General features: G+C 39.2%; 1 protein-coding gene across 1 annotated transcript in view; it reads right to left on the reverse strand.

Annotated features, from left to right (window-relative positions):
* Positions 1-2,755: 2,755 nt before the first annotated feature.
* Positions 2,756-24,195, reverse strand: part of CYP4V2 (cytochrome P450 family 4 subfamily V member 2) — a 99,477-nt gene continuing 78,037 nt past the window's right edge. Inside the window, exons 5-11 of the mRNA XM_088478817.1 lie at positions 22,497-22,566; positions 20,318-20,444; positions 18,296-18,487; positions 14,941-15,043; positions 7,585-7,719; positions 5,064-5,243; positions 2,756-4,859 (exon numbers count right to left, since the gene is read on the reverse strand). Of these exons, the coding sequence (XP_088334943.1) occupies positions 4,702-4,859; positions 5,064-5,243; positions 7,585-7,719; positions 14,941-15,043; positions 18,296-18,487; positions 20,318-20,444; positions 22,497-22,566 (965 nt within the window). The 3' untranslated portion in view covers positions 2,756-4,701. The remainder of the gene's footprint in view (positions 4,860-5,063; positions 5,244-7,584; positions 7,720-14,940; positions 15,044-18,295; positions 18,488-20,317; positions 20,445-22,496; positions 22,567-24,195) is intronic.

The raw sequence follows: 24,195 nt of genomic DNA on the forward strand, positions 1-24,195 counted from the left end.
ACACAAGTGGTTCATACAGTTTGTTTGGAAGAAAAAGATTCCAAGGGAGACATCCAATGGTGGTTGAGGATTCCCAGATATTAAAATATATTATTTATCTGCACACCTCAGTCAGGCTGTAGTATGGTTTGCTCCGACTACCTCTCAGAAATGGGTGTAACTAGAAACTGCTGCTTGCAAGCTTGTTTCCCCTCCCTCTATATTAAGGGTTCCCTCAAAACACCGTTCATTGTTAGTCTCATTTCACCCCATAGTTAACTTCACTTGGGATCAGTGTACATGTAAATTTAAACTTCTCTCTATTCATTCTTCATTGATCCCTCTATGGGACAATCCATTATTTCTCCCAGGAATTACTAAGACTTTGTCTACACATTGGTTTACTAGCGGTATTAGGGTTGTGGTGGATGTTATTAAAGATGGCACTTGTATGAGTCTGGGTGATCTACAGAACACAATCAATTTTCAAGATGTAAATGTTTTCAATTATCTTCAACTAAAACAGTTTGTTGCATCACTAATCTGTTCAGTCCAAACAAACCAGTTTGAACAACTCTGTTTGAATAATTCTCTCATGAAAGATACGATTTCATCTCTATATATTTTACTTTTACATACTATAGAACCCTCCATTCCCAAATATGAGTTACAATGGGAAAGTGATCTTGGGGTTCGCCCAGAAGAGGACTCTTGGTCCATAATTAAGGAAAGAATTTCCAAATAATCTATATCTACTTTAGTTAAGTAAAATACTTATAACATTTCCATTCCATTGGTGTATGGTACCTGCTATTTTAAATAGAATATTTAGTTCAACATATTTGCTCTGTTGGAGGGGTTGTGGGGATACTGGGACCTTTATCCATATCTGGTGGACATGCCCAAAGATAGTGTTTTTTTGGGATACAGTGGCGGCCCTAATAAGTAAATTAATTAATTCTACAATTACTAGAGAATAAATTAGTATCTCAGATACAGAATGCAGCCCATTGCCTTATAGCTCTTACTGGAAACATCTTGACCCTGCCCCCCCTCCAGGCTGTTACAAGCAAGATTTGGCATTTAGCTGCAATGGAAAAGATAATGGCCTATCTTCATAATAAATCGCTTAGATTTATCCAAGTTTGGAGTCCTTGGTTTGCCTTAAATCAGTCCTGCACTGACAACAATATGTCGAAGAATATTGTGGATCTTTTGTATTAATTTCTGAATATTGTCTATCATATATATTAATGTAAATTTCTTCTAAAATCTAACTTTTTTTTTCATCCCAGGAAAGTTCTCCTTTCCCTTCTTTCTTCCCCTCCTTTAAAAATTAAAGTTATTTAACAATTTTGATATCTTTCAAAATATGATTATATTTTTTATTTAGTATTTTTCATATTTTCAATGTTTATTTTTGTTCCTGCTATACAGTAAATTAGATTTTTTTTTGTATTATACTTTTTGTTTTTGGTCAATAGATTTATTTCTCATTGTATTATTTAGCATTAAATCAACATATTATCATCACCTTAATTTTCTAGTCTATGAAGCCTAGTTCTTTATTCTTAGGTTATATACTGTATGCTACAGGTCATTTTCAAATAGGAAACCTTGGAATTATTAAATTACAACATTATTAAATGGCAATCATGGATTGCTCATTGTCCTTTTTTGTATAAGAATCATTCAAGAATCAATTTCTTAACGCGTCAATACTGTATCAGAAATCATGCTTTACACTTGTATAGCCATGTTTAGTTAAATCAATGTCACCTTCTCATTTCATGATGAGAATAAAAAAAAATCTCATTAAAAAAATGTATACACAACTGACAAACCAGATATCCCAAAAAAACATTTTTTTATTTTGACTCACTTCATCTTGAAATGTATCTGTAACCACATGATGTATTATTTATTAACATTGTAAAAATGTTTAATATTTGTATTTGTTTTTAACTACAGTACATATTTGATTTGTGATTAATCAAATTCTGTTGGCTACCTCTACATTTGGTCTAATACAGACATTAGCTTTATTATGAAATATAATTTAACAGCTTCGTAGCTTAAACATCTACACAAAAATGCTCCCTGCTCTCCTACGTTCTTTAAATATATTATTTACTTGGTAGGTCAAAATAAAGCATAAACGGTCAACTTGTTCACTGCAAACCTTAGCTGGCCTTGTATTCTGTATTCACATGAAACAATATATTTCCAATGACATTTGAAGTCCGTAAGTCTGTAGTAAATGTCATCCACATGTGACATGTGCATGAAGGATGTAACCATCATGATGGATATACCCATCCACTTACTTGTCCCTTAGACGTAGTACTCTGTCTCACTCTCATAGGAAATATTTTTTGGGGACATGAATTACTATAAATTGGCTCCAAAGAGCCATCTTCTCTCTGCTACACTGGTCACACATTGGGCCTGATTCAGAGACGGATATAATGCAAATGCAACTGCATGTACTCACAGATCACAGTTGCTAAAGCATGCTAATGCCATCCAAAGCATAACCGAGCATAGGGCCGCCCACTGCTGCCTTCTCATATCCGTACGACGGCGTGCATCAGCATAAACATTGGTAACATCCATGTACATCGGGTAGTCACACTGCATGTAAGTCAAGTCTGACCAGCCACAAACACTGCAGCTCTCCTGACACGCAGAAAGCTCTCATGCTGCACAGGAGGTCGCAATGACTAATTTATGCACGCCCTGTGTTTAGACGGTCAGACACACCTGCATTTTTCTAAACCCCCCCCCCGTTACCACCCCCTAAGCTGACAACCTGTCACTCACTTTGAGAGTGGGTCTTCTGTGCGTGCGTGATCGTGCATGCAAGCAATTGCTCAATCTACGTAAAAATCACAATTGTGTCAGTCTCTGAATCAGGCCCATTACTCCATTAAGTAAATGTATGCTGAGGAGGACATTGTTAGAAATATGCACAGCATCATAAGACAGACAATCAATTGTAAATCAGGAATTGTAGAAAGGTGTACATTGAACCATGCCACAGTATATAGAAGTTGCTACTATATGTTGTGGCTTGCACTTGTGATCTCTCCTTGCTGGCTATATGATTGGTGCCTATGCACTGACCTGTCCTTGATTACATCTTTGGCTTTGAGCGCCACTTTTCTATGCTTAATCCTCAATCTTAAATGTAATTTCAAGTAAAATCAAATTGTCCACAGTCTCAGCTCACAGGAATGTTGTGATAGTGTAGTTAAAAAAGGGGGCAGCTTTGTATCTGCGGCAAACAGATTTTTATGTTTACATACATGAGAGTACAGTGAACATGAGGAAAATGCACTTTACGGCTAGCAGGAGGGAGGTCATTTATATAAGTTAAGACAAAATATGGTTAGCTCCAGTCTAAAGTCTACTAAAGAGTTAAGCTGGTTACACATGTCCTGATACTGCCACTCAAACGTAGAGCCAAGCAACAACCACTGATAATGTTAAACTGTACACGATCTGGCCACGCAGCAATACAAGGAATGCTTCCCTGGGGCATTCTACCCTCACGGAACATTGTTTATTTCAAAAGAAAACAATAGGGGTCTAAGGGTGGTACTGCCATATGATGACCATACATGTGGCTGACAGTGATTATTTTTCAACTGTGTTTAACAACATGCCTGATAATGATCCTATAGTATTACTACAATAAAGTATTGTTGTTGCTATGGGGCCAACATTAGCCATTATCACAGAGAAAGAGACAATGCCCCATACAGTAAATCTATTTACTGATGCTGTCATACAACTTAGATAGCTAAGATCTAGTTAGTATGTATCCTCTACCCCTATCCTTTCAGTTTCTACTGATGTTGTACATAATTTACATCTAAACATAGTCTTTTTTTTAAAACAAGGTATAGTATTTATTTTATCTCTTATATATTTATATATTCTTTATGTAATTAGTGGTTTGTGCTTATTATCATGATTGTCCATCCACACAAACGTCAATTGTTTCTATTTCATCATTTACTATACTGAGAGATATGTAGGCGTGCTAGTTTCATACGGTAAATGTGTGTATAGGAAACATACAAGTAAATGTGTCTACAGTTAAGTACATACAGTATCAGTGTTCCACCAAAGTGACTCCATACGGGGCTACGGTACATGGAAATGTATATTACTATGCAGAAGTGCATTGACCAAAAGTGCTTTTAGTGCAGAGGCCAAAGGATGGACAATCTTTCTTAGAACCTGCATTTTATTTACATTCACCACTCAGATAATGCATAGAAATGTATGGCAGTAAATGACACTACTAAAGCATACCTTTAGCCCGATGTTTTGACAGCTGTAGTGCTCTTGGCTGACAGTAAAAGCATGGTTCCCAATTCACTTATATGTATCACTAAATCATTTCTGGGCTGGCAAAATAATGGTTTACTTAACACCCATAATCTGCATGTGTGACGCTTTCTATCCAAAACATATTCATTCTAATAGACCGGCATATTTATAAGAACAACCCAGCTATTTGTTGAAGGAATAAAAACACCAAACGTATGTGGGTAGCATGGCAAACTGTAAGACATGTCCTAAAAAATATTATACTGCAATTCCTCTCTATCAGCAAGCATACACAATAGGCTATTTACAATTAATTACAATTATAGAAATATTTATAGTTCATACAATTAGGCTGTAAGGTCACAAGGTTTGGGAAGTGTGTTATCTGTTCTGCAGCTCAATCCATATGCCGTCTTGTGGGCGAAGAATGAGTTCTCCCAGCAAGCGGAGGTCTTCGCGCTTCTGACATGCCTTTACAGTAAAACTCCTCAGGATGGCAGCTAAAACCACCTTTTCTTCCATCAGAGCAAAGCGTTGGCCTATATATTGCAGAACATAAAGAGAAGACTACTGTTAGTAACGTAACGATCAGCAAAAACTATTGTTATAAAGAAATAACAAAAGTAATATCAAATTTATACAATTAACAACTTTACCTATATATAGGAAAAGCAATTATTTATTTTGGTGTGTTGGTCACCGTCAGAGTGTTTTTTTGTGTTACCAACAATTCTCTAACTCACCAATGCAGTTCCTGAGACCAGCAGAGAAAGGTATATATGCGTAGGGGTTCCGGCCACTTGCGTTCTCGGGAAGAAACCGTTCAGGCCTGAATTCTTCAGGTTCGGGAAAATATTCTGGATCACGGTGCAGGGCATAGGGCACAATCACCACATTCACATCTTTCGGTATCTTAAAGCCTCCTACAGAATTAGACACATGCCAACAGGCAGTATATCATTATTTTTAGCAGAAAAACTATATAATATAATATAGTTATATTTCTTGCATTTATTGCAGTTTTCTGACTTGTCAAGTTTAATTTTAGTCTAATATAATTAAGCTTGTTCACCACTCTTAGGGATAAATTTACTAAGGAGCGTGTTGTGAAAACCAATGATCATCGGTCGCCTTAATCGATAGTTTTCAAACAGCAATAGAAATAAATGCTAAAACAGGCTTGCTTAGCATTTATTTATATTGCCATTATAAATCCATCGGTTAAAGCCACTTTGACAACCCACTCCTTAGTACATCTGCCCCTTTGTATTACATTGTCTGCATTTTCATGCATTGAGACTCAAAATTTGCATCTTTCTTCTTTCTTTTGCGCATGTGCACTGAGATGCAATTTGGCCTTACGATTTACGACTCACATGCTGACCGCAAGGAAGGTGCATATGTGCCTGTCATGAGGTGGATCACTTGCAGGTGCTCAACAGGTGCTCGACCCCTGGTGCAAAATGCAAATTGATGAAGATGGCGATCAGTGGCAATTTCTGAATGGCTGAGTGCGACTTGATCCCTAGCACTGACGCTAATACTATTGTAGTGTGACTGCTGCAATCTACAGTATTCACATTATTACACCGATATGTGCAATAGGCTGCAAGAAGAGAGCAGATTCCCATTTGATCTTTTAAAGGGAAGGTATCTGATGCTTGTATTGATTTTAACTTAATTTGTACATTCATTCTGAATTTGCTGGTTTTAATTGTGTTTACATGGTAAATGTGACGTTATTATTTAACCATTTAACTGGCTAATAGTTTCTCCAAAATTGACAATTTTGTTTATTATCAAATTATGTAAATAATAGCTATTTAAAACCAATTCAGTATAATTGTATTAAATTTTATGGTTAAATAGCACTTATTAACATAGGGGGTCATTCACACCCGTTCACGAGCAAAGGACGCTCGCAAACGGGTCGATGTTCCCCCACTGCGCATACGCACGACGGAGGGAGCTCCGTCGTGCGCATGCGCGAGACCCGGACTGCGACAGCCAAGCTGTCGCTCCGGGTCTCGCACCAAAGGGGGCGTGCTGTCGATGTTGATTGACAGCACGCCCCCTTTGGTGGGCGTGCCGGGGGCGTGCCTGCCAGACGGAGGCATTCCCATGGGAACGCCTACCGTCTGGAGTCGGCCCCACTGACATCACTAGTGATGTCAGTGGGAGTGATTTTGGCTCTGATAGAGCCAAAATTACTCCTGGGCTTGCGGCAGCGAGACCCTACCGCAGGGTCTCCGTCGCAAGCCCGATGGTCAAGACCATCGCGACCATCATCATGGACGCTCGCATATGCTGTGGGTGGTCACCCACAGCTATGCGAGCGTCCAAGAGGACGCTCCATTTTCAGGGAGGAGGTCCCTGATTCAGAGCGAGCGCTCGGGTCAGAGCGTTCAGCTCTGAATCAGGCCCATAGTTTGATTTTTTAAAAATCAACAGTTTCGAAAAAAAAAGTTTAATATTTAAACTAAAAACTCTTTTTTAACTATTAAAAACAAAAAATATTTCCACTTCCAGAGCAGCCAGCAGCTGGGGACAATCCTATGGATCCTAAGGATCGCCCATCACTGCTGGCTGGGATGGGGAGAGAACAGGGGGAGTAGGGGCTACTGCAGTGCAGATAGCCCAGGTTGGTGGGGGGCGATCCTATTAGGAATGCCTCTTACTGCCTTCCCACTTGCAGTGCCTGTGGCTGGGGGTGAGAAGGGAAGCTGCAGTGTCCCTGAACCCGGGCTGCATGAAGAGTGTCTTCCAGCTGTCACACCTTTCTGTACCCCAGCCATGGTAAGAATTTGCTGCAGCAAGCAAAGTGCTGGCCAGGTGACCTGAGGCCGGCAGCTGCCGGAAGATTACCTTCCAGCAGCCGCCACAGACATATCCGACATGGCCACATCAGATGCCACCATGTTGGAGAAAGCCCAGGACAACCAGCTAGGCAACTGGTTAATAATAACTGTCCAGTCATAGATGGACTATATTGTGTATGAAATGAGTACAGTAGCTTTAACATTTACCAAGCGCATATACTACTATTCTCTCCTGTAGTATATTAGGTGCATATACTGCTGCTCTCTCCATTGCTGGGCTACAGGAATCTTGCATTACGGTCAGCTCTGCAAGCTAATCATGCACCTATTTTGGGTAGCATGTTATGATTGTGATTTTTTTGGTGTTGCATGTTATGTGATCTCTATATGAGCCTCATTATATTATCTAGATGACAATTTATATAATTCCACTTTGGTTTCTTACTAATGGTGCAATCTTCTGTAATGGTTCTTGCAAAGAATGGGACTGAAGGGAAGATTCGAAGGCCTTCTTTAATAACTGCTTCAAGATACCGCAGCTTCTTCAAATCATCCATTGTCACGGGCCGGTCAGTCTGACCTAATATGGAAAAAATATATATTTTAAGATGTAAATGTGTATTTTTTGGCAAATCAATGTTTGAAATACCTTTCCTTACATTACTTAAATTTTATATTGTACAGCTTTAATGTCGAAGATGCCTATTTATCAAATTGACCCCAAAAACCAGATTTACTATAGTCCTATACACCCCTCGTTGCAACAAGGCTGATTTATGTAAAAAAAAAAAAAGCTTCCTGGGCAGCTGAGCGATACTCAGTCCTATGGGAATACTGACCAGCAGGGGTAAGCATCGTCAGGCAGGCAGTTATATTCTGAGCATGCTTGATCTGGCATCACTGGGTCACATATTTGCTGCGCTGGAAGCCAAGACTCAGACTTCCAGTAAATATTAAATAACAAGAAAAATAAATAGAATAATTTAAATGTAAAAAAGCTTCTCACTGATGTCTTCCTGAGATATCCATAGTGATCGAAAGACCTTGTTAAATTGCAGATTACTATCTTCCTCACTATGGCAGGAGAGTGATACTGGACAACTGCCCTTGATAAATAGCGAAAACCCGTAATTCTGGTGTTAGGGTTTATCAGAGTTTAATAAATAGACCTCTAAGTCCTTATAATGTCAAATACAGTATAATAACCAATGTCTTCATAATTGCGAGGTAATACATTTCTGAAAGAGTTGAACAGGAAAAAGGTTCTGAAACTAATTGCAATCAATCAGAGGTTTACTTTCATACTTCAAAACACTTCTAGAAAAGTGTCAGAATGCCATTTTCTTTGGACCAATATACTATTTATCTGAATCCTTTGAGTGGCTGTCTTTTTTTTTAATTCTCTGTTACCATCTTGATATCTATAACGACCACTTCATTTTAGCAGCCATCTTGGATATATGGCAATAGATACATAACTGGGCATGCTGTTTGCATGAAAGCTATACAAATTATTGTCTTATCAGTTATTATTTTCTTGGCAGTCTCATGAGTTTGCTCACCAGTGTTATGGCGGAGAACCATACTGTAGCTTTGCGGTGGATTCCCGAATATGTATGTCATTCAAATTGAGTTGAATATATACTTTCAGGCAGAAGCAAAGAGGCTTATATTGTTGCATTACTCACTTTTAAATGGACTTTATTGTGATGCTGTGTATGCCTCAAAAAAGACTGTTATTTGACTGATAGGTGACAAGTTACCAAAGAGAAGGTATGATTCCGCACACGATTTCAATTAGATTAATTAATGAATGATAACTAACATATTTACATATTAGAAATAAATATACCACTTGGTTGGTGGTACTCCCAAGGATATGTGGTATACAATGAACTCTAGCGGGGTGCAAAGAAGCAACAGATAAAACTCTTATTTTGAGGCAGCCTTAGCTAATAAATGACCAAAGTATAGAGTAAAACCTGCCAAAGACAAATAGCCCATGTGGAAATATTTAATCTATGAATAATAGTGTGGTTTTTTTATTCCCCTAAATTACCCATTTATACAGATATATGTATTGTACATGGATATTTCATACCTGCTTTGTGTTTAGATTATTTATGGTAATACATATTATTTACTGATTATTTATTCTCAGACAGGTTTTTTTTTGTAGTATCTGCACATTGTGTTATTGTTTCCTCTATACAATTGAGTTTTCCTCTAGCGATACAGGTGACTACACTGTATCTAAAGGCAGCAATCTGTGCACACACTATTGACAAAAAAATTGTCAATAGTATTTACATATTTGTCATTTATACATGTATTCATATAATACATTTAGAATTTTTAATTCTAGGTATAAATATTATTTTATTTATTTGCACCTTAGTGACTCTTTTGACAGTGCCAGCGAACCCCCCTTTTTCTGTATAGAGTAAAGTCTAACTAAATATTTTATAATTTATGAGCTAAAGGATTGGGTGCACTAACAAGAAAGAGAGAATATCCTCTTGATGGGTAAGCAGCTCACACAGCAGGATCTGCACCTGCTAAAAATGGAAACAATACAAAAGGACAGGTGTAGCGCTAGTAGCAATCAAGTGACCACAATGAGTGTAATGATATTTATTAAAACTGGCTAGGGGCAGACTGATGCCTAGTAGTACGCCGGGGTCCGTTCCAGACGGGGACCGGGCGTATCACACTGATGCGGCTGATATCACCAAGGTGCCAGATGACGTGTAGATGATCCACGTGGCTATGGGGAAACTCTCGCTGGTTGTGCAATCTGCAATCTCCGTGTGGCTTTATCCTTTCTAGCAGAGCCGCATGCAGCGCGCTCCATCTGCTGGAGCTCCACAATGTAACAAGCTTTCACAGCAGTGGACACAACGTATCCGTGTGCAAATGATAGTCTCCTTGATGCGTTTCTCTGGGGTTGTGGTATTCCCAGTTTCCTCAGAAGGCAAATGGTCTCCATTGTGCTTAGAGTGAGTTTATATAACCCTCATTAATTAACAGATTAGACTCAGTTGTGATCAGATGGCTCTCTTACATTACTGAAGACAGGAGTATGAAAATGTAACCCTTATTATATTCAATAAATGGCTTGCTAGTGCATCTCATTAAAAACATGTTTGATACATATACATGAATAAAATACAATGGAATAAAATGAAAATTTGAATATAGATAAACCATATGGGATTAGCATAAACTATATAAATGATATCATAATAAATATTACAATATCAAAAAATAAATAAACAATACAGATGATTATATATGAACTGAAAATAATCAACTTATATCTTTTCATATTGAGAAATAATTGGGTTAAAAAGCCTAAACCGGACACCAATCTATCTAAAGCTTAAAGCTTTATCAATTACCTACTATACTGAACGAAAGTATATTTAAATATGAATAAAAAGTGTTCAGAAATTAAGCTTTATTGTTTCATTTAACCCATCGGGAAAGAGTATGCAAAACATGAATCCAATAGGATTCTCTAATGCGCAATTTCTTGAACCTATCACCACCGCGCAACGAGATGGAGATTTGTTCTATGATGGTAGCTCTCAAAACTTCTGGATTAGCTCCATGGATTTGTGCAAAGTGGCGCGATACACTATATTTAATGAGGCGATTGACAATATTATGTTGATGTTCTAAAAATCTAAGATTGAATTTGCGGGTGGTACGTCCCACGTATTGGATTTTACAGGGGCAGGATAACACATGTATATGACAAAATCGGACTCACAATTAACAAAGGAACTAATTCTGAAGATTTCCCCAGATTTATCTGAACAAAAATTATCCTTCCAATTTGTTATGTGTTTTCATGTGATACATCTTCCATGATTGCATCTATAACAGTCTACAGGTTTTGTAATCCAAGTGAGAGTATTAGATTTATTTTTATTCATCATGTGGGACGTACCACCGCAAATTCAAACTTAGATTTTTAGAACATCAACATAATATCGTCAATCGCCTCATTAAACATAGTGTATTGCGCCACTTTGCACAAATCCATGGAGCTAATAAAGAAGTTTTGAGAGCAACCATCAGAGAACAAATCTCCATCTCGTTGCGCGGTGGTGATAGGTTCAAGAAATTGCGCATTAGAGAATCCTGTTGGATTCATTTTTGCATACACTCTTTCCCGATGGGTTAAATGAAACAATAGAGCTTGATTTCTGAACACTTTTTATTTATTTTTAAATATACTTTCGTTCAGTATAGTAGGTAATTGATAAAGCTTTAAGCTTTAGATAGATTGGTGTCCGGTTAAGGCTTTTTAACACAATTATTTCTCCATATGAAAAGATATAAATTTATTATTTTCAGTTCATATATAGGGCCTGATTCAGACCCACTCGCAAGCAGCTGTCCGCTCGCAAGTGGGTCGATGGTGTGCACTGCGCATGCGCATGACGACGGGAGCTCCGTCGTGCGCATGCGCCAGACGCGACGAGCGAAGGATTTTCCTTCGCTCGTTGTGTCTGATCAAAGGGGGCATGCTGTCGATGTTGATTGACAGCACGCCCCCTTTGGTGGGCGTGCCGGGGGCGTGCCTCCCAGACGGGGGCGTTCCCAAGGGAACGCCTACCGTCAGAAGCCGGCCCACTGACATCACTAGTGATGTCAGTGGGAGTGATTTTGGCTCTGATAGAGCCAAAATCACTCCGGGCCTTGCGGTTGAGAAACTCAACCGCAGGCTCCGGCTCGCAGTGGCGATGGTCACGATGGTCAAGACCATCGCGGCCATCATCCTGCACGCTCGTATAGGCTGTGGGTGGTGACCCACAGCTATACGAGCATCCAGGAGGACGCTCCATAATTATGGAGGACGGCCCTCATTCAGAGCGTGCGCTCTGCTCAGAGCGTCCAGCTCTGAATGAGGGCCATAATCATCTGTGTTGTTTATTTATTTTTTGATATTGTAATATTTATTATGATATGATTTATATAGTTTATGCTAATCCCATATGATTTATCTACATTCATATTTTCATTTTATTCCATTTTATTTTATTCATGTATATTTATCCTACATGTTTTTAATGAGATGCACTAGCAAGCCATTTATTGAATATAATAAGGGTTACATTTTCATACTCCTGTCTTCAGTAATTTAAGAGAGCCATCTGATCACAACTGAGTCTAATCTGTTAATTAATGAGGGTTAGATAAACTCACTCTAAGCACAATGGAGACCATTTGCCTTCTGAGGAAACTGGGAATACCACAACCCCAGAGAAACGCGTCAAGGAGACTATCGTATGCACACGGATACGTTGTGTCCACTACTAAGTTTATTTCAGAATGTACTACAAGAAGTCGTCCTAAATGGATATACTGGAAAATGTATCCCAAATAAGTCTGAGGTACAATAGGCAAAATATATTGATCCCTAAATATGCAATTCTAATTAAAAAATGTAGAAGTTAGGGATATTATGCTGACTCTGAGTCCACCAATAATTAATTGACATGCTACCGTATAATTCCACATAAAAATCTCTCAGGTATCATCCATAATTGAGATCTGTGTATAAATTGATACAAGTAGATTACAAGTATACAACAATAAAGTGTCATCAAATCTTATAGATAATTGAACGTAAAGATATACCCTGCATTGAATACACAGAAGGTGCTGCTCAATAGATATGATACCCACCACATAAAATAAATAAATAAAGACCAAAATACAACTAAAAAGTGCTCCTTCACTGGGATGTTAGTCTATACCTGTAATGTAAACCCTAATGGGATACGGTCAACATCCCGGCAGAGGGGAATACCGGCACTTAGAATACCGGCACCGACATACTGACACCTGTCTGAATCCCCTCGCCAGCATCCTAAAGGTAAGAAGTGGGGTTGGGGGGAAGGTTAGCATTATGGTTAGGCACTATGGCGAGGGTTAGGGTTAGGCACTAAGGGGTAAGGGTTAGGTTTAGGATGCGGGGAGGGGAGTTTAGGTTTAGGCTCCGAGAAGGGAGGGGTAGGGAGAGGGGGAGGGTTAGGACATCTACCGACAGGTGTCGGTATTCTAATCCTGTTGGAATGCCAGCTTCGGGATTTTGAACCCCGAGATCCAGAGCGCCAGCATTCCATACCCAACCACCACCAATATTGTGGAAAATAAAAAGTATTTTCACAGATAAGACCACAATATTTGTGATCCTTCTTCCTATATATGGCTTTCACTCATCCATTTGATTATCCGAATATCCTGTAGTGCTGTCTACACTCCCACGTGTGGAGCTCCGGATGGCTATGAATAGCCCCGCAGATCCGCAAAGTTGCAAATTATTGCCTTGACGGCCTCAGATATATGCACTTTGCAAAAAAAATTGCGATTGCAGCCACTTTGACTCAGGCCCTTAAGCTACTACCAAATTTCTCCAGGACACAACCACTGCCTAGGAAATGACAACATGATCATTGAAACATCTGGCATACTTTCGCCCGACGTTGCGATTATCATGTTGTCATATAAGGCCTGAGTCAAAGCTACTGCAGTTGCAATTTATTTTGCACTGTGCATGCATTTAAGGCCATTGAGGCAATAATTTGCAACTTTTGGGGATCTGTGGGGCTATTCATAGTCATCTGGATATCCATATATGAGAGAGTAGACAGAATTGCAGGATATTCGGAGGATCATACAGATGGGTGTAAGCCAAATACGGGAAGAAGTATCACAAATATTGTGTACTTATCTGTGAAAATAGTTTGGCAGCTCAAAACCAGCTTTTGACCCAAGTAGTCTTGATTTGCGTAATGATGCATAGGCTTATGGAGCAAACAGGGCAAACTTTAGGTGAAACAGAGGGGGGGGAGTCTGGCAGCTGGAACACAATCACATTGATGTATGGCAGAGGGGGGAGTCTGGCAGCTGGAACACAATCACATTGATGTATGCAAGCCATATTTGCCTGAGTATATTTTTTGGAAACAGATAAATGAGTGGATATGGGGCATTTTAAGGGCTTTCCATTCTGTGCATGGCCATTCTCCTCCTCAAAAGGGCTTGAGTTGTGCACTAGCTTAGAATTAGTCTAAAAACAATCTCATTCTATACTTTTAATGAAAGAAACTACTTCCCATATACAGTGTATTGGGTAAAAAAAACAATGAACTGTAAGTAATAACACAGATTAGGACCTCTGAATTGGCACCCACAGTTACCACCCCAGTGGTCCCAGTATAATAGATAAGAAAATAACTTACTTTTTTTTAATAAAACAATGAATAAAGATGTAGGGTAGTTATTTAATCAATTACACTTTATTTGAAAAGATTATGTTTTGTTTTTGTCCTTTTGTTTGTCCGTTATACAGGGGCCACTATCACAGAAATATAAACTTCTATTTAAATGAAAGACTGGTACCACAAAGCGGGTAGACAGTTTGATGGTGATGTGATATTTACAGTGCAGTTACTAAAGATTTTTTTTGTTGTTCTTGTTATGGCAGAATTAATTTGAGACCATGATGTGCGCTGGGTCGGACCAAGGTGAATTGCGGTACATATCAGGCACGTTCTGTAAATGGGATCCGGAGTTTTACTAAATTATATAATCCCCAAGCAAAAACTCAATATAAGGCTAACTGTGAAGGTATAGTAACGTCCATTACCTGCAAGTTTCTGTCAATCGATATGGTCTTAGACTCAAGCCCATTGTAAGCTGTCTCTTTAATGACAACCTCATGCTAAGCAGTAATGAGCAGCAACGTCTTCTGGTTACTTTATGAAACTGAGACAGGGCTTACCAAAAGTGTCATCCAGCTCTTTATGAACCTTCTTCTGAACTTCTGGGTGGGAACCCAATAAAAACAAGGACCAGTTTAGAGCAGCAGCTGTCGTATCATGGCCCTAAATATTGAAAGTTATTAGTAATATAAAATAACAAAATTTAGATTTTTCCATATCTTATGTACAGCATGTAATTTATTAATACATTATTTTTGTGATCATTATTAATGTTGTTGTTTGCCTAATTTATTATGATGGAATATCTTGAAAAATTGGATTCAATTTCAATTGTTTGGTTTACAGTATATTCATTAAAAAGTCAACTTAAAATTCTATGGACTTCCTAATAAACATAACTCTGACATCGTATTTGCTATAAAGCAGGCTGCAGTATGTAACCATGATCCACGCTTCCTTTGTGATTCATTATCCCAAAAATCATTGATTATCTTACATATGTGCTTACAGTACAGATTATTTATTTACAACCTATTTGTAAGGTCAAACCACCCCATTGTATTCATCCCAATCTCTACCCATAATACATTTACTTTAGGAAACATCTAGTACTTTTATAGGCGTTTTCTTTAATTCTCTAAATTACAAGAAGTGTATGTCTTGTTTTTATGAGCCTATTTATGAGCTGCCTTCTATTATTTACTTTACTTTAATTCATGCTAATTAGTCATCCCATCAATCTCTGAATAAAATACCTATTGTTGTGCCTTTAGGTTCACCAATCGCCAGATAATTAGCATATTACTTGTGGCAGCTCAACTCAGCGCACTGTTCTTTCTCACGTCCCTCTGTCTACTCTGAATGCATTTACCATACAAAATAGTGGTAGAGCGCAGAAGTGATTGGAAAATTAGAAAGAATCTGCTGCAAGTTATAACAAGCAAAAATAATGCTCATTGCTCTAGTTAATACATATATATATTAATAATAAATATATATATTTATATATATATTTTTTAAATGTCCTCGATCTCGCCTGCTATACTTACCCTGTGCCAGCAGGGTTCTCCTCTTCTGGTCTGTCTGTTGCTACGATGGGAGCTGCTTGGGGGGGGGGGCTTCTACTGTGCATGATGTAGTCAGGACAGGTCATAGTGCATTATTATATAGATTTTATAACAGGTACTTGCATATGCATGTCAAAAGGTATAGAAGGACATGTCAACATGAAAATGGAGAGAATAGATCACAGGTTCTCAAACTCAGTCCTCATGACCCCAAACAGTGCATGTTTTCCAGGTCTCCTCACAGAATCACAAGTGAAATAATTAGCTCCACTTGTGGATCTTTTAAAATGTGTCAGTGAGTAATGAATACACCTGTGCACCTGCTGGGTGACCTGTTAAATGTGACCTGTGTGAGGTCCTGAGGGCGGAGATTGAGAACCACTGGAATAGACAACTGAATTATAAGAAATGTACTATCTTGGGGAATAAGCATTCAAAGACAGATGTCAGTCGATGGTCTGTTTAGTATCTGCAGCTATAGAATGAATATGGGGTAGATGGGGAAGATCAAGGGAACATGTGGAAAAGAATCAATAAGCGGCGTGGAGGGTAGTGAAATACTGGAAAAGGACCTCATTCAGAGTTGGTCGTTGCGGCCGCACGGTCGTACGCCACCTGCGCATGCGTAAAGTTCGCAATGCGTGTACGTAAACTAGCCGCTACGATCAGAAATTTCTCTCTCCTTCAACACAGCCAGGTCGGTAGTTTGAGTGACAGATTGAGGCATTTGAGGGTGGTAACAGGGGAAGGTGCTTGAAAACAGGGGAGTGGAGATCCGAACGCAGGCGTGCCTAATTATGCGAACAGCGTTTTATGGGAGTGCATAATTAACAAAGTAGTGTCATGGCACACATGACATGGGTGGTTTTTATACTGACATGATCATAGAGCTTAAGATAGGGTATGGTCAACCTTAAGCTCTACGACCAGTTCCGATGGTTCCCGATGGTCTCGATTAATCCTTATATGGCCAGAGATGACGTGTAATGCGTACGAGAAAGGGGCGTATTTTTTGTCTTCCGGGCGCTTCCTCCCCTTGGTCGGGCAGCTAACGATCTGAACTTAGGGACGCAACATGCGAGTGCATCATTTGCATATCCGACCCCTTTTCCCGTACGACTGTGCGGCCGCAACGACCGACTCTGAATGAGGTCCTAAGTCACAAGTCTAAGCCATAAAAAAGGGCTTTATGAAGTTGAATTATCAGAAAACCTAGTGCCTAGGAGTGGAGTGCTAGTGAGAGAGTGCAAAGGTTTTGACAGTATTATATCTATTTACTGTAATGTTTTGAAGGCTGGTGATATGTTCCACTTTAGAGATAAACCATATGTGGTTCTGTATTTCTTGTCATGAAGGAGGTTTAGGTTTTTTAAAGTTACAGGTCAGTTGATATTCTGCTGCACAGAATGTGTGCAGGATAAGTGTATTGGTAGGTTTGCTGACCTGCCTAACCTGGGCACCTAATAGTATATTAACGGGAGAGGCGTTAACCAACTGTTCAGATATGTCTATAATACAATTTTTGAGAATGTGACAATCTGCAGGCTTGCCCCCAAAATGTGAAAGAAGGCGCCTATTCGGCCGCACTGCCAGCAGCACAGGTTGGTGGTGTTAGGACCAATTTTGTGGAGAAGTTTAGGAACTAAATACAATCTGGTGAATACCTAACAGGAGTGTTCTTTAATTGCCAGACTTATTGAGCATTTTGATATATGGGCACAGATCACAGATTCCCAGCCCCATTCATACGTGTTCAGTAGAGAGGAGGTTCTGAAGCAGAGATCATGTGGGTTAGAAAAGACATGGATCCTTTGTCATCTGGGTGATAAGTATAGAGTCTTTCAATTAGCATTGGATGTCTATCAAGCACTTTGGCAAGTGAGGAATGAACAAAATGGCAAACTTGAAGACATGGGTAGGAGTTTTTTGTGAGGTATATGATGTTTTTCCTGTATTTTCGTAAACAAGGAGAAAAATCACCTAGTATCAGGCATTAGCGTGTGATACAGAACCTCCTCACCCCCAGTAGTTGTCATATGAGCACTCTGCCCTGGAGGAAACAGAGAGCGATTCATTGTTATATATATTTTCTCCTAATAATAATTTTATTTACTTTTACATGTTTGTGTTTTTTGTTTATGACAACTTGCAGCAGATTTCACCACTATCAGTCTCTCCTTAATGGTGCATGTATTCACCTTCAATTTGGAAGTCCATAGTGTTAGGGGGCAACAATTAAACATGATTATCATGACCAACACCAGTGTGATTAATAAGCATAATTCTTCCCTGAATAATCTGTTCTTTAAAGACAGCTCCATCCTGACATAATGTCCTTGTACAGTACCTCAAACATGAATGTGTCCACTTCTTCACGGATATCCATGTGGCTCAGTGTGTTGCCGGCATCATCTGTTGCTTTTAGCAGCATATCTAAGAAGGCACTTCTTTTTTTAGGCTTCTTGGATTCTGCATTACTGTCATCCTGTTCCGCTTCTGCTTTGTTTTTCTTCAGTTCCTGCGCTCTTTCTAGAACAGTCTATGGGTACATAAAGATATAACAGCAGTTCAACAACCTGAGGACCATGTACTGATTACAGACAGACCACAATTAGACCTCGCTGGCTCCCTGACTTTCATGTCACCTGTGACATAACTCATCATTTTGTAGACTGTGGTTCAATTTAGTTTTGCAGCTGAGACTGCCTGTTTTGTAACTGTTCATCCTTGTGAAGATGGAGCTTTTCCAACAGGCAAAGGGGGACATTGATATTGCCTGATGCCATTTGTGGCAAGTGGCTTATAATATCAATACTTTCTCATAGTTGTGTATGCTAGCAATGGAGAGAGTGCAGAGTGATAAAAATTATTATTATTATTATTATTATTATTATTACTCTTTATTTTTACAGTCCCACACAGTTTCCTCAGTGCTTTACAGGCAATATACAGGTAACAGTGAAATGAATCACTATATACAGTACAGACAGGCATGAGTCGGTGAGTCACGGGGAGTGGAAGGCACTACAGCACTCAATGAGACTATACCCAATGAAGGGCGCGAACACAGAGTCAGAGTCGCTGAAGGAAACAGGGAGCAGTGGAGGCAAGGATAGTGCAGGGGATGAACAAGAGAATGGAGGACCCTGCCCATGAGAGCTTACATGCTAAAGAAAGAGCTTACATGCTAAAATTCACAAGATCTGTCCGCCGGAGTTGCATGCTTAAAACTCTAAGAGAGAAGGCAAGCTATAGATTATCTCTGAAAATCAAAAGAGTGCAAATAAAATATGGTGGTTAATCACAGCTGTTCCATTCCAAAGAAAGCAAACTATGGAGGTCCTATAAAAATTTCAGACAAATACAATTGATGCCAGTCTTTGTCTAAAAGAAAATGCTTATTGCTGTTATTATTGAATACAGTGTGGCGCAGTCAGGTGTTATGACCTATCCTGAAAACCTGCCATTGGCTTTCATACACATAGGCTTGAGGTCTGCATATTGAATTCTGATCCTGTTAACAGTCAAAACTGGCAGCATGGTATTGATTATCCAATTATCCAAACTATGTAGTACCTCTCTCCTTCACTATTTGGAATTTGGTAAATAGGGGTCAGATCGTAGTCCTCATTGATAATAATGGGGACTGCGATCTGCAGTGATAATTAGCACTTTGCCGGAGATTTCTGTGAATTTTCCTGCATTGTGCCATTAGTACATAAGAACAATACATAAAATTAAGCAGAGACTGCAACTTCTGCATAATTTTATGTAATAAAACAGCTTGATACTGTGTATAGACCCCTTACTCCTTTAGAAGGTTTTGTCTTTTACATGGTAACTGTGTTATATTAATAACACTGTCCAGACATAGACCGACAATATTGAGTGTGAATTGTTTACTGCAGTTTTCGAATTTTATAATAATTCTGTCATGTCCCATCTCCAGGAGCAAGCCAGAAGCACATTCTACTCTGCTCCCCAGGAAGAAGGCATTTGAATATGGGCTACTATCCTAGCAGAGCTGCATACATCTCACAATACGGCCAGCTCTGCAAGGTATGTAAGCAATATGTGCCTTATTTGTGTATACAGTTCCTGACTTCTTAATTATATCTGTAGCATTGACAATGCAGCAAGTAACTACAAAATATGTTACATTATAGATGTAAATTAAAATTGAATAAATAACATATGTAACAGTGAACAAACTATATTAACTATGTAAAAGCATGTATAATGAAGAGCAGAGTTAACCAAGCATAGATCACCATAACTCCAATATATAATATAAGTAGAAAAGTGCCCTTTAGTTGTATTTGTGCCTACAAATAATAAACACCATGATGTCAGTCACTAACCTACTAACCTCGTCAGTAAATGAATGGAGGATTTTGAGGTTTTTAGCATGGTTCTTTCCAGCTCTCAGACGAGAATACACAAAGTCCGGCCACAACCAAGGCATCTTCTGGCGACGATGTATCATATCACTCATTCTAAATGAAACACAATTAAATGATTTCTGATTGTCTTTATTTTTTTAAACACCAGAACAAATTACCTTGAATTCATTCTTGAGTTTTACATTTTGGCCAAAGTGGCTGAGATCCAGCCGTTAGGCTAAGGATTACTTCTGGAAACACTGGGACTTGGTCCGTGTTGCTGGGAAATGACTGGCTATCTTCCTACAGCACCTCTGACCATGATTCTTCACTCTCTAGTCTAGCATGATCACTTTGGGGGGATGCCTAAATCTTAGGGGCTGATTAAGAAATAAACACTTTTTCAAAAGGTGATGCAGATTACCGATTAAATTTGACCTTTGCATATTTAGATCTGGTCCGGCAAAGTCGGTTGCAATGCACCAAAAACCGCAGCATGATTGACATGCTGCTGGCATTTGGGACCAGCGACTGGGAGAATTCCAGAAAATGGGGGGACTGGCGGTCCTGTTTACTGGGTGTACCAAAGCAAGTTCACTGGCAATGGGAGAATGATTTTGCTGGACATCTTTGCCTCAAAACTATATAAGGCAGGTAAAATAAGTATTGAACACATCAACATTTTTTTCAGTAAATATATTTGTAATGGGGCTATTGTAATGACATTTTCACCAAATGTCAGCAACAACCCATGCAATCCACACATGCAAATAAATCAAACCATAGATGTCCATAAATTAAGTTATGTGTAATAATGTGAAATGACACAGGGAAAAAATATTGAACACATGAAGAAATGGAGGTGCAAAAAGGCATGGAAAGCCAAGACACCAGCTGAAATCTATCAGTAATTAGAAAGCAATCCTGCCCCTTGTCAGTGCAAATTAATATAAGATGGTTCAGTCCCAACTGATGGCCTTTAAAAAGGTGTCTCATTACCAAGGTGTCACACATTAAACATCTCATGATGGGCAAAAGCAAAGAGCTCTCTCAAGACCATCGCAACCTTATTGTTGCAAAACATACTGATGGCATTGGTTACAGAAGGATCCCTAAACTTCTGAATTTTCCAGTGAGCACTGTTGGGGCCATAGGGCCTGATTCAGACCCATTCGTTAAGTTGCGAACACACACTATGGGCGATTATCGCATATATATGTGCATGCGTATGCATTAAAGTACGCATGCACGAACCAGTCACTGCGGCCGGGAATCGTGCGCTCGTAGTACACAGACTGGATGCTAATTTGAGTGACAGATAGCGCCGTTTGTGGGTGGCATCTCATGGCGAGACCGATGGTGCATCTCAATATACACAACGGCAGATTAGCATCACAGCCAGTGGGCGCCTCTGTAGGAAGCTCATTGGCTGCGGCTTTAGCTCAAGGACCTCGCAAATTTAAGCATACTACACGCGCGCCAAGAAAAGAAATCGGCTTCTATGCATGCGCGGGATCAGGTCTCCGCACAGATCGTTAGTGACTATGGTTTTAACCATCTGTTGATTGAACCACACTTTCTGTGAAATGGGGGGTTCCAGCAGGTTAATGGGCAGAGACCATGGGTACGCATGGAACGTTTCTGTCTCGTGAGAGTGTCATGGGAGCAACGTGGGCGTGTAAGCAGACTTCCTTGCTCGATCGTAGTGTGCAGATTTCTTTCAGCCAGATCTTCTCCACCAAGCATGGGTCTGGGGTAATATGGGGTACACATTAGATGATGTATGTACGCGGCTGACGCATGATGTGATGAACGACATATCGTCTAGTGTGTACCCAGCTTTAGTCCCAATACTAATGATGACATCTGCAGATGTAAGACCAGTGGGCGGAATAAACTTCCACATGCAGTCACATGGAATTTTAGTATACATAGCCGGATTCTGGAATTAGCATACACAAGTAAGCAGGCTGCCACACCTGTATGGAAAAGCAGCCGCAGGTGTCTGACTCAGTGCCAGGCCCATAGTGTTAAATCATGTGCCCGGCCAATCAACTTTACTCTGTGTCTGGCTGTTTCTACTTCTCACATTAAATGTTACATTTAAATAATAACTATTATTAATAATAATAATAATATTAAGTTTAGTGTTTTTAAAATACATACTCATAAATAGCTTTGACATATTCAGAATCGCTGTTGCTCTGTGCTTGAATTTTCCTACCCATGGCCGTCTCTAAAGAATAGAAAAATGTAAAAATGTGTTTTGGTAAATTGGAGTCTGTTAAACATATAAAAGTTAAACTATAAAACATTTTTATATAGTTTGTAACATTTTTTTATGCTTTTTTGTATTGAAAACATCATTATTGAAGATTTATGACAAATTCACTCCTCTGAGGTTAACAATCTGGATATGAAAGTATTAAAAACATAATCTGTGTATGTTGTCCCAGAGAGTAGGGGGTCTTCCACTTCCCGATATGAGGCTATATTATTTGGCTGCTCTGATGGTGCATCTCTGGAACTGGGTTGTTGAACCTGACCATGGGGATGCACACTGAGCTTTACTTCACCAGGCTGGTAGTCCCCTTAATTCACTTCAGTTTCTGATGGCTACATCCTCCCTAAAGTCCTGTCCACCTATTTTGGTGCAGGCTCGCAAAGTCTGGCAGTGATCGGCTAAGCTTTTGGATGATTCTGCTATTGATCCTAACTCTCCACCCCCCTTTTTTTTTACTCCTTGTTCTTTTGTGGGTGGATCCCTCTGGTTGTCTCATGGAGTGGGAGCTATAGGTCAATTGTATCAGGATGGTGTGCTCTGTTCCTCTTCTCAGATTAGGACTGACTTTGATATTCCGAACAGAACGTTTTATAGATGTTTGCAGCTCCACCATGCTCTTTTTTGCTCAGTGCGGGGTACAGTCCAGTATATCTGAAATGCCTGTTCATACTTTCCCCTGTGAAAACCAACTGTAAGTGAGCTGCAGTGGGAATATGCTGTTCATCGCAACCTGCTCAATTGATTTATCTTATGAAGCTCAGTTTTTCACACAATCCTCCATAGACTGATCAGAGATACAGACTCCAATGATACTAATGAATAAATCTTATTATTTTGTCTGTAATCTGCATTTCCTGCTCTGAATGTTTTCATGACAATATCACACAAATTCATTGGGTAAATTTACTAAGGGTAGATATTTATTTCCATGTTAATTTGTTGTGATTTTGAGGTGAATTGGTAGTGATTTTGACAATCAGGTATTTACTAAAGGCAAAACCGACTCAAAATCCTCTCAAAATACCCAGAAATTTTACTTCACACACAAATAAAACTTCAAATAAACCATCAGAACTTCTCCATAACCATCAGTAGAGAAAGCTTATTTACTAACAGTCCATTTGAAAATCGACCAAAAATCGAACCAAACCAATTTCAATAGAACCATTAGAAACAGCTCTATTTGATTTTAAATCATACAGAATTGTCTGAAAGCTCACTATGATGGAATAAAAAACATGGGAGAGAAGCATTGGGGGCACTTTGGCTGTATTAAACTCCCCATCGACTGATGAGTGCTTCCTCCTAACAGTGCAGGTCAAACCATCAACCATAATCATGAAATAACGATGCAGAGACTTATATAAGGGGAAAGGAAGGTCAGCTTTATTTATTTTTAAACTAATTAAATATATAACTGTACTAACTAATAGAAGAAGAAAGAAAAATAGACAAAGTATGGTGGCGCAGAAAGAACGTCTCCACAATGCAAGATTACCAACTGCATACTCACACCAATCTTCTAAATGGGAGGCAAACTGCCAGTCTATTACCACACCCAAGGTATCCACCTCCCACCCC

The sequence above is a fragment of the Taudactylus pleione genome, unplaced genomic scaffold (genome assembly GCF_031769625.1).
Source record: "Taudactylus pleione unplaced genomic scaffold, aTauple2 ptg000218l, whole genome shotgun sequence".
Lineage (NCBI taxonomy): Eukaryota > Metazoa > Chordata > Amphibia > Anura > Myobatrachidae > Taudactylus > Taudactylus pleione.